The sequence below is a fragment of the Penicillium verhagenii genome (genome assembly GCF_028828195.1).
Source record: "Penicillium verhagenii strain IBT 33310 chromosome Unknown utg000003l_segment0_segment0, whole genome shotgun sequence".
NCBI classification, from domain to species: domain Eukaryota; kingdom Fungi; phylum Ascomycota; class Eurotiomycetes; order Eurotiales; family Aspergillaceae; genus Penicillium; species Penicillium verhagenii.
The window spans coordinates 3,643,906-3,654,534 of record NW_026643167.1 but is presented as its reverse complement, the minus strand read 5'-3'; the positions used below and the strand labels follow the sequence as shown (position 1 = coordinate 3,654,534).

General features: G+C 49.2%; 4 protein-coding genes across 4 annotated transcripts; 1 reads left to right on the top strand and 3 right to left on the bottom strand.

Moving 5' to 3' along the window:
• Nucleotides 1-661: 661 nt before the first annotated feature.
• Nucleotides 662-2,374, bottom strand: N7466_002738 (MFS transporter; the record flags this gene model as incomplete). Its single annotated transcript, XM_057162136.1, has 2 exons — nt 662-1,507; nt 1,568-2,374. 2 exons carry the CDS (start codon nt 2,372-2,374, stop codon nt 662-664), a joined length of 1,653 nt encoding a protein of 550 aa, XP_057025421.1.
• A 512-nt stretch (nt 2,375-2,886) lies between these two features.
• N7466_002737 (TTC39/IML2 family protein) lies at nt 2,887-5,909 on the bottom strand (the record flags this gene model as incomplete). The annotated part of the gene is made up of 6 exons (XM_057162135.1): nt 2,887-3,136; nt 3,374-4,215; nt 4,280-5,325; nt 5,386-5,452; nt 5,557-5,633; nt 5,828-5,909. The coding sequence occupies 6 exons, from the start codon at nt 5,907-5,909 to the stop codon at nt 2,887-2,889; spliced, it is 2,364 nt and encodes a 787-aa protein (XP_057025420.1).
• Nucleotides 5,910-6,588: 679 nt separating this feature from the next.
• Nucleotides 6,589-7,105, top strand: N7466_002736 (proteasome regulatory particle lid subunit SEM1; the record flags this gene model as incomplete). The annotated part of the gene is made up of 3 exons (XM_057162134.1): nt 6,589-6,700; nt 6,782-6,893; nt 7,072-7,105. 3 exons carry the CDS (start codon nt 6,589-6,591, stop codon nt 7,103-7,105), a joined length of 258 nt encoding a protein of 85 aa, XP_057025419.1.
• A 1,316-nt stretch (nt 7,106-8,421) lies between these two features.
• Nucleotides 8,422-9,823, bottom strand: pgkA (phosphoglycerate kinase pgkA; the record flags this gene model as incomplete). The annotated part of the gene is made up of 3 exons (XM_057162133.1): nt 8,422-9,194; nt 9,248-9,668; nt 9,758-9,823. 3 exons carry the CDS (start codon nt 9,821-9,823, stop codon nt 8,422-8,424), a joined length of 1,260 nt encoding a protein of 419 aa, XP_057025418.1.
• Nucleotides 9,824-10,629: the final 806 nt, after the last annotated feature.

The window sequence follows — 10,629 nt, the reverse complement described above, 5'->3', positions numbered from 1 at the left end:
GTCTCTTGTCCTCGCAATCAGGACAAGGTTCGCTATATTTCCTATGTCATGCATTACGGGATATGGGCTCAGGATAACACGGATCTCATGTCAGCGTTTCGTTCCTTTCTTGCCTGCGTCTCCTTTACTCCTGTTCTTGTCGCGTTTCTCGCCTTCATCTCTCGTATTTACCTCTCATGTCCATCGCATGTCCTCCTATAGTATAATGGAAACTGGTCTCTACCAAAAAACCTCCCCTTACAAACCCCGTAGAAGCCTTCCAAGGCTCTCAATGATAAGTCCCGCATAAATTCTGAAGGTGCAAGCATTCAAATATGATGTCGACTACCAGTCTAGTAAGTACATAAGTCAGTCATTCTCTGTCGACTCGGGCCGGCGGTGGGTGGTCTATGTAGGACTTAGTTTACTGCTTGGCTCAACTTCATCAAATTAAACTTTTGTATTATGCTATTATGTGCATCATATAGGATAAATCAATCCCAAAAATGGCAATGTAAAGGGGGGTATCTATCAGGTATCTGTAATGCAGAGCAGTCCCGTCTAAAATAGCAAATCCAACCTTGGAACGGAACGATCAAAACGATAAGCGAAGATCTTTCAAAAAGTACGATGAAATGAAAGAGATCTTCACGCATATGGACAGGGAAATGAATCTTCATCTTTATACAGACGCGGCGGACCATTTGCCACGCGCCCGGATCCGCTTTCCAAATGTATAGAACAGGTATGGAATGGGGATCAGTGCAACGGCAATGAATCCTAGCACACTGGCGGCCCAGGGAACACCAAGGCTATGGAACATTTTGTTCGTGAAAAGCGGGAACGCACCAGCGAACATAGAGCGCAGGAAAGTGTTCGCCGCGATAGCACTAGCCGCGGTTGTCTGGAAGGTGTCGACCAGATAGTTCAGCGCAGCCTGGAAGATAGTAAAGAATCCGAAGCCCATCATTACGGCTCCGATGATAGGGGCGATCCAGTGGATATGCGCCGGACTTGTCCAGCCAAAGACAAACATGCCGGCGGCGAAAAAGACCGAGCCGACCATCATAGGTGGAAGACGAGCCTCGGGCACAGCGCGGTTGTTGTTCGCTCTGAAACGCTTGATGTAGAAGCGTTGGTTGGCCAGGTTGATGAAGGCACCGATGATGATGCCGACCAAGTAGGCGAGGAAAGGGAGGGCTCCGACGACTTGGTTCCAGCCGCGGACTTCTTGGAAGACGATTGGGAAGGCTGCGAGACTGAGGTATAGGATGCCGTACACGAAGGATGCGTAGAGGGCGACAAGGAAGCAGATTGGAGTTGCGAGAAGAGCGAACGGGCGAATTAAGTATTTGTTTCCTAGCTCTTTGAATGTCACATCCCATTCTTCGTGGCGAGCGTGTAGGGCCCAGTTGCCGGTTTGGAAACGTAGGCGGCGCGCCTTATTCACTAGAAGCACGGGTGGGTAGCTCTCGTCGATAAAGAGCATATCCATCACAAGGAAGAACATCATCATAATACCAGTAAGCTGGTGGGATATTGTTAGTAACAAATCGAAATCAAAACAGTAAAAGAAAAGAAAACATACGTATTCAGTCCATCGCCAGCCAAGGTAACTTTGGCAGATGGCGCCACCAGCAATAGGACCGAGGACAGGCCCACCCACCACCGCCATCGCATACCCCACAATAGCGGCACCACGCTGCTCCGGACTCCAAATATCACCAAGAACACCACCAGTATTGGTAACCGGTGCAGACCCAAAGAATCCGGCAAAGAATCGAGTCAACATAATCGTCTGGACGTCCTTCGCAACAGCAGTTCCAAAGCACATGATCGCGGCAATGAAATATGGCACCAAGACTGCCGTCTTCCGCCCATATACCTCAGACAATGGAGCCCAAATCAACGGACCCAAGCCTAGACCGAACAGGAGGAGCGAAGTTCCCAGCGTCGCAACCTCGCTGGAAATCCCAAACTCGGTTGCGATCTCGTCCGTGCCCGTGGAATAGATTGAACTAGCCCACGTCGTGCCCATAGTGGTCAACCCATATAGGATTGTTGTCACAGCCTTCTTTCTGAAACCCCAATTCAAGGGCCGATATGGGTCATCGGGACCGTCGAAATCGACAATCACATCGGGGCTCGTTTTCGTATGTGAGAGGGCATGCGTGAACTTTGCGATTTGTGCTGGGTCTCGACTGCGGATACGTGAGACTATCGATTGCGTGCGCTCTTCAAATACCGATCTTCCTGATGCTGAGGTGCTCTGTTTGTCGAGTGGTGAGATTTGCTCGGCGTTATCAGCATTGTCGATAATCTCTTGATTGTCATGCGACTCGGCTTCCTCGCTACTCGAGCGGTAATTGGAGTCGTGCTCTGTTCGGTCGCCCATTATGTCGATGCGCGACTATGGCAGTCGCAGGGTTTTCAACAGCGAAGTAGGAGCAGAATTAAGTTGTAGGATCTGAATTTTTTTTTTTGGCAAGATGGAGGAATTCTGGAAAAAGAAATTGCCCCCGCACGGGAATTGGATACAATGGAAACTGTGGACCCTCTTCAAAACGTCATATTCCGACAAAAATCGCCTCGGGAACTAATCAGAGACTTCAGATCTTCAGATGTCCCAAGAAGGCTTTGTATAGTATTTGTAGTATGTGGAATGTTAGTATTCTCATCCTTCGGTCCTTCGGAATGGCGGACTTGGGGTCTTTTATTGTAAGCCTTATTGCTTCTATCGGAGGTCCGAGACGGAGAAGCCGCTTTATCCGGAAAAGCGTGGAGCTTGGGATGGAGAGGTGGGGAATTGGAGGTCCGATCCGATCTCGGTCTCGGTCTTAGAGTAAACGGGCCGAGAAGTGCGGTTATATGACCATGGCCCATGGGCTGGTTGCTCTTTTAACAACTTTAAAGGGTCATCTCCTTGAGCAATTCCGAGGCGACCATGTTCATCATAACCGTGATCCGTCGGCGATTGACAGTTATCGGACCGAGAGGGGCACGAGTGGACACATTTTCATGATGGGTCCCTTCCCACCAATCAGGCTTGATGGATAAAATGCGAAGCATTGCGCCAACCGTGTGGGGTTGATCAAGATGTTGCACTTCGTACTCCGTACCGAGTTGGGTAAACGAGCTGGGTAAACGGAGGAAGAGGCTGTGATGTTCAAGTCACGAAGCCCCTGCAGGAGTCCTTAAGTCACATGATTTCATTCCCGAGTGTCCGATGGCCTAAATCTAAAGGCGTTCTTGGGTCTAAATAACAAGAAATTAAAAATGGAGAAAATGAAAAGGTCTAAACAATGATATGTACTGTACATGACTTGCAAATGATATGAACAGTTTAAAAGGGGAGATGGTAGAAAAAAATCAAGTTGAGTGCATGGACTCCCACTTCTGCACGGCCTCAATACCAGCCGTTACTTTCAAGCCAACACGGGCCTCCATCTCATAGCTTTCCCACTTGGCTGCAGTTTCCAAATGTAGTTTGCAGTCCCTGACAAGCTTTCTCTCGGCCCCCGTGTCACCAGAGGTACCGGCGTTGTGTGATTCGGCAGATAACCGATCGGGCTCATCGGCATCCTGAGATGTCCGTGTAACGCCCGAAGAACCATGTAAAGCTTTGTAAGTAGGACGCGCCATCCATAAATTGGCCGCCATCTCGAAGTGAGCAGCTGGAAGAACCCAATTGTCATGCAAATGAGCCTTGAAAGTAGCCTTTTCATGGTTAAGAACTTTGGTCTTCAAAATGACCTTGGCTTCCTCGTTCTTACGCAGAGACCGGTACACGGCAGCGCGTAGAAGATCCAAGATAGCTTGGCCCTCGGCTCCTTCACGAGACCAGGTCGGGTTTGCCTCGCTCTCGCACCATGCCAGTCGTTCCAGAGACCGTTCAAGCTGAGTATCAGTCATGCGACTATGTCCGTTCCAGAAGAAGATCATCTCCTCAACGGGATCTATGCCAATCGCATCGACCAAGGAAACACCCCATTCCTTTGACCGTGCCTCCCATTTGGCAATCTTACGGGTGACAAAAACGTCGAACGGTAGCTGGCGGGCCATAAATTTCTTCTTGCCTGCATAGGATGGTGCCATGCGAATGTACTCGATTGCCTTCTCGGCGTATTCCTTGGCCTTTTTGGGGTCATCTTTGAGGCACTGGCGGTAGAGGAGAACTTGACATGATCCGGCGATATAGTAGTATAATGATCGAGACCAAGAGTTGAGATCAGAGCACTTGGGAAGAAAATCAAATTAGTAAATGAAGGGCCAAGGAGTAAGAGTTCCGGGCTTAAATCACCTCGATAAATGCATCTGTGCATGCGCTATAATTGTGCAGGAAAAGAGCATTCAAACTCTTCTCGAACACACAAAGTGCCTCGACCTGCTTCAGAGGGCTCTTTTTGCTCTTGACAAGAAGATCCATTGCACCTTGTAAGTTCTTATTCGCCCCCTCCATGCGCGATTCCTCCAGCAACCAAAGGCGGCTGTCCGGGAAACGCGTGCGCATCTCTGCCAACAATGCCACCAATCTCTTTTCCGGGTATCCTTCGACATCATCCTCGCCTGGTGTCGGATCTGGCATGATGTCGCAATACCGCACAAACCCATTGTAGTATCCCAAAACAGCCAAAGCAGCAAAGGCTCCGATCAAGTTGTGGAATTTACTAGCTTGCCACACCATTCTGAGTCCACGCTGCTTGTCTCCGTGAAACCCGATGATAGACAGAAGTTTGCTGAAAGATGGTGGAATCATTGAGATGATAATCAGGAGAATTCCAAAACAGAAATTGGCGCCCGAGTGGATGAAGATGTCAATTTCATTTTTGAAGATGTCAGAGTCGGGGTCATGGTTAATATTGGAGCCGCCGGGAGTGCAAGTGCCTGATGCTGGCTCAGAAGGGGCATCTCTGGAGATTTTCAACGCGGCAACGCTTTTTGAGAGATCCGCGTCCACATTTGACGGTCCTTTCATGGACGAGGCCATGCTAGAGGTTTCTAATTTTGAATCAGAGTTGACACTCAGCTTGGAAAGATCACTGGATCGGGCCGAGAGGACGGGCTTTAGCTTGTGCGCTTCCATAAACTTCTCTTCCATCTTCAAAATGGCATCCAATGCAATGTACGCCTTGCGCAGCCGGTAGAAAGCCTTGACACTTTCGGTCAAACTCTCGTTCAACACCCCGACCACAGCGCTCAATAGCTGCGCAATGGCCTGGCACAGAGCATACTCTGTGCCGGGTCCGTAAATCTCCGAGTGGAAGGCATTGGGTGCATTGGAATTTTGCTGGGCGCGGTACTGTTCGTTCGAGGCACTCGTTTCGGCTTCGCTTAACCGTTCCGATGCTGCTCGGAAGCGTCAGTCCTGGGATCAACGGAAATAGAGGAGCTAGTTTTCAAGCGGACCTTGTCTCATAATATCCTGCTCAAAGCCTAGTGTTGCGCGGACAAACGCTACCATGCCTTTGCCCAACTAATTGCAGCCCCCAATGTCAGCCAACACAGCCCAGTTTCCCCGCTACGTCATCAACCGCAGCTGGAATGCACAATTCTGGGAAAAGGACAATCTGAACCCACATTGTGAAAGGTCGATTCTCCCTTGGCGAGGCCATTTTCAGCACTATCGACATCGTCATTCAGGATAAAGGTCGCCGCTGTTTGTTGTTGTTAGTCCGATTTAGTGAATAACAATGGGTAATCCATGCGGACTCGCGGAGATAACACCAACCTTTCATCGCTTCGGCCACTTATCCCCGCTCACGAAATTCCACGGTCAGCAACGATTTCTTCCATATCATCCATTTAGGACAAAGCTGCCCCTGTAAACATAGAGAGAGAGGATACATACAGTCTCTCAACTCGGCCAAAGAATCTACCGACTGGGCTGCGGCCGGCTTTTTGCCATACAGCCATGACCCAACGCGAAGCATGTTGGGCACAAAGGTAAGTAAGTAACGAGAGGGCAGAGGATCAGAATATGTATGATAATCAAGCCGAGATTGTGTTCATGGCCGAGGCCGAATTCAAAGCGACGGATCGGGAAGAATTTCAGCGGGACTCCATGTGATATGCCGGGGTTCCGAGAGCAAACTGAGAGAGAAGATGCGATAGAAATGGGAAGTGGAAAAGGTTAAGATCTGTTAAGGAAAGAAATCTAGCAGGATCAAGGAGGGGGAAAGTAATCAAAGTGGCTGAGACGAGATCTCGTTTCCCATGGGATCGAGTTGCCGTACGAATCCGAATCCGAGAGATATCCACGTTTTATGCATTTTCTGCCTAATCACCGGAGAGGAGACAAGGAGGAGATTGGGAATAATCATATTGAATTCTCTTTTTAAAATAAAACAGAAATTATTACAATTATCGATCAAACATTTCTTACGTGTCCATTATCTGGCATTGTTATTGTTTCTGTATCATATGGTGTTTCATACATCATGGTGATCGCCGATCTGGTGACTAAGTCAACGGTCACTGACCTCCAGCTCCGACCTCAACCAAAGCTCCATTTCCACACCCGCACATCCCTTCCCATCAACCCCGCCTTTTCCAACCTGAGATCTTCCCATCCTCCAAGGAACTTCTCTCACAAATACTATCTTAATCACAATGTCGAATTCTACAACCCAAGATAAGGCGACCGCCTCTGAACAACCTCAGCAACAACCGAAGCCCCAGGTGCTGGAAGAGGATGATGAGTTCGAAGATTTCCCTGTTGAAGGTAGGTCCCACCGCACTACTCCTATGCAATGAGCAACCGTTTTATATCTTGGACACGACATGCTCACAAATGGGAATCTAGATTGGAGCCAGGAAGAAGCCGAACAATCCACCGCCAACGAAGGCAATGAGCACCTCTGGGAAGAAAGCTGGGATGACGACGATGCCGCTGAGGACTTCTCCAAGCAGCTGAAGTGAGTTGAATCTTACCGATGGATAAAACCCTTGAAGACGTGACAAGCTCTCCTTTTGAGGTTGAGGTTGTTGGGAGGGGATGCTACCACTCTCATCGAACTCGCCCCCATGTTACATCCCAGCCCTCTCTTAACCTCATCAAATTGATCGCCACTAATCGTCTTTTGAAATCTGCAGGGAGGAACTCAAGAAGGTCGAAGCCGCCGCCTAAGATAAAACAACGACATTCAAAAGAGACTACGACGGCCACACGCAAATGCCACAAATTGGAAAGCAAGAGCTAACGCGCTGGCTTGAGGAATACAGGGAACGCAATAGATGAAATGGGACTTCTGTTGACTCTGTTTGAGACCTCTGCCGAGCTTACACGCCTACCCTACATTACTATCATACACTATACCCCTCAATCTATCTTCTTTGGGACCCATGGCATCGGATGACAATTTTGCTGGCCTTGTAACTTGGACAAAAGAACGCTGTGGTTTCGGATTCCGGGCGAAATTAAGGCAAGGGGATCTTGATCCGGAACTTGGTCTTTGTCCCTGGGACGGACTGTACGAGCTTTCGCAGTCCTCATTGGAGCTATATGGAATTTGCATTCGATTCCAGGTGACCTTCTCGACAGAACATCTGGAGGTTTGAATGCAACCTTAGAAAGAATTTTCCCCTGCGTCTCAGCGGTTACTGTAGACATACTTTATCACATGTGCGCCATACATACCATTGTCTCGTCGCGCTCCAGAGTTGCTCTTGCGGTAAATGCTCCTATACATATAACCATGTAGAATGTTTCTGTAGGTGCTCGGGTAGAAATTCTGGGTAAGCGACACAGAGAAACCTTGCATCCTACTTAAGAGATGAGTGCATTTGTCTTTCGAAGTCGTGAATTGCGCGAATCAATTTCGATGCCAAGTCATTATTCCTTCAGATTGCATTGGACGGGGTAAATGTTTATCAGTTTGCCCTCTTAGCTCAGGGGTAGAGCGTTGCACTCGTAATGCAAAGGTCCGTGGTTCAATTCCGCGAGGGGGCCTACTCCAATTTCTTTTTTGGCTTTTGATTTTTTACTTCTATTTTTTTTTCTTCGAGTCAACATTGAAGTCAACTAAATCTCCATTATTCACTTGCCATATGTGTGTGTATATCTACTACCTGGCTTTGAAACCATGATACATGCCTCCTAAACCACGATGTTACTTACCCGTTATATCAAGCAGATATTGCGAGTTCTATGGTAGTAGGCATTATAAGTTGCCTTCTACTAGTACTAACTACACGAACCACCTCCATCCAGAGACTCCAAATTGTAACATCTTTCTGGAACAACTGGCAGTGCCGGCACCTGGTTTCTTTGAAACATTTACAACCCTGCCTTGTAGGGTCTCGAACCTACCAACCCAGCCATTTAGCTTCTATGCAAGAAAGATGTATGTATTTTGAAATTTGAACATTCATTTTGGAAATGTATTGGCTGTGTACATTACAGATTCGTGAAAATTGATATAAAGCTCTCTAGGTAGAGCGAATTTAAGAAGACTTACTGGACAGAGCAGCGACACCGGGCAGGTCCTTGCCCTCGAGCAGCTCAAGCGAAGCACCACCACCAGTGGAAACGTGCGAAAGCTTGTCCTCAACTCCGTACTTGGCAGCAACGGTAGCGGTGTCACCACCACCAATGATGACGATAGCACCAGACTGCGCAGCAGCAACGGCGGCATCAAGGGTCTTCTCAGTGGCATTGGCGAAAGGCTTGATCTCGAACACGCCGGGGGGACCGTTCCAGAGGATGGTCTTGGCCTCGGCAATGGTCTTCTGGTACAGCTTGACGGATTCGGGGCCGACATCGAGACCCATGAGGCCATCGGCGATACCAGTGGCATCAGTGGCGGCGCCAACGGTAGCGTCAGCGGAGAACTTGTCGGCGGTGACGTAGTCAACGGGCAGGACAATCTCGACGCCGTACTTCTTGGCCTTCTCGACGATGTCGCCGACGATCTTGCTACCGGCCTCGTCGAACAGAGAGTTACCAATCTTGACGTTCTCGAGGGTCTTCTTGAAAGTGAAGGCCATGGCACCGGTGATGATCAGGCTGTTAACCTTGGGGAGCAGGTTGTCGATCAGCTGGATTTTGTCGGAAACCTTAGCACCACCCAGGATGGCGAGGAAGGGGCGGGCGGGGTTCTCGAGAGCCTTAGCGAAGTACTCCAGCTCCTTCTTGACAAGGAAACCGGCGGCCTTCTGGGGGAGGTCGACACCGACCATGGAGCTGTGACCACGGTGGGCGGTACCGAAGGCGTCGTCTGAGAATTGTTAGCTTGGAGAATTAAGAAGGGAATGACTGGTATTGACGCACTAATGTAAATATCACCAAGGGAAGTCAGGCCCTTGCGGAACTCAGCAACCTTGGCGCTGTCGGCCTTGACCTTCTTGCCCTCGGCATCCTTGGAGCTGCCCTCCTCCTCGGCGTGGAAACGCAGGTTCTCCAACAGGATGACCTGGCCGCCGGAGGCGTTGTTGACAGTCTCCTCAACCTTGGGGCCGACGCAGTCATCGGTGAAGATGACGCTCTTTCCGAGCTTCTCCTCCAACACGGAGACAACGGGCTTCAGGCTGTACTTGGGGTTGACCTTGCCATCAGGACGACCCAGGTGGGACATCAGGACAACAGCCTTGGCGCCGTTGTCGATGGCATATTTAATGGTGGGCAGAGCACCGACGATGCGCTGAGGGTTGGTGACGTTGAACTCGCCATCGAGGGGAACGTTGAAGTCGACCTGTAGATTGAGGTGGTTAGCAATTCGATTTCTTTTAAATGGTTGTTTGAGAGGGGATTGGTGGCTTTGAAGAGCGAATTATTACATACCCGGATCAAGACACGCTTGTCCTTGAGGTCGACGTCGGTGATGTTAAGCTTGTTGGAGAGAGACATTGTGTGTGAAAGCCTGGTGGGGTAATGGTTAGAGATGAATAATTAAGGTGAAGGTGAATACATACCTCAGGGTACGAAATATGCGAAGAATCAATGAAGCCAGGAGGGGAATTCTACTGGTAATAAAAGAAACTCAATCAGGGCCACGGTGAGTCGCGACAAGTAAAGATTGGAGGGGCAAGTCACTGATGGTGGGGCCCGGTGAGAGCAACACGCCCGCATCCAGCTGATGTTGCAATCGGTACTTTTATTTCATGTACCTTTCCCGAGTGGAGTACTTTGGTCCATTATGAATTATCGTACCAGAACGAAGGTCTTTGTAGAGCCAATAGTACCTCTCAGTCAAGTCCTTCAAGGTCCTCGGGGACTATGATCGGGCTGATGCGGGACTGATGTCACAGCTTTCCGTTTATTGCGGAACATGCCGGACTTCCTGGGGTCATCGATAGCCTCGGAGTCGGGGAATTCTGGGGAAGTCGCCGGCTGAGAGTATTCGATTGGCCAGGCTGGAATTGTACATAGCCGCTACTATGGTGGGATGTTTTCGTGGCGCCAAAACACTGCCATTGCAACCACAAAAGCACGATGCCTTCATCCCTAATAACCACCAATAGCAACCCAGCAGATATGTTGACAACACATAATTAAGTGCATGAAAAAAAGTGTACCCGAATTGATCCCACGCAACAAAACCCCGAAGATCTTTTGAAATGCAACCTGTTGTTTCCCCTCAAAAATGTATATCCCTTACACATGAAACCCACAACCATGAACCAACCGAAACGCCTGTAAGAATGGACCGAAAA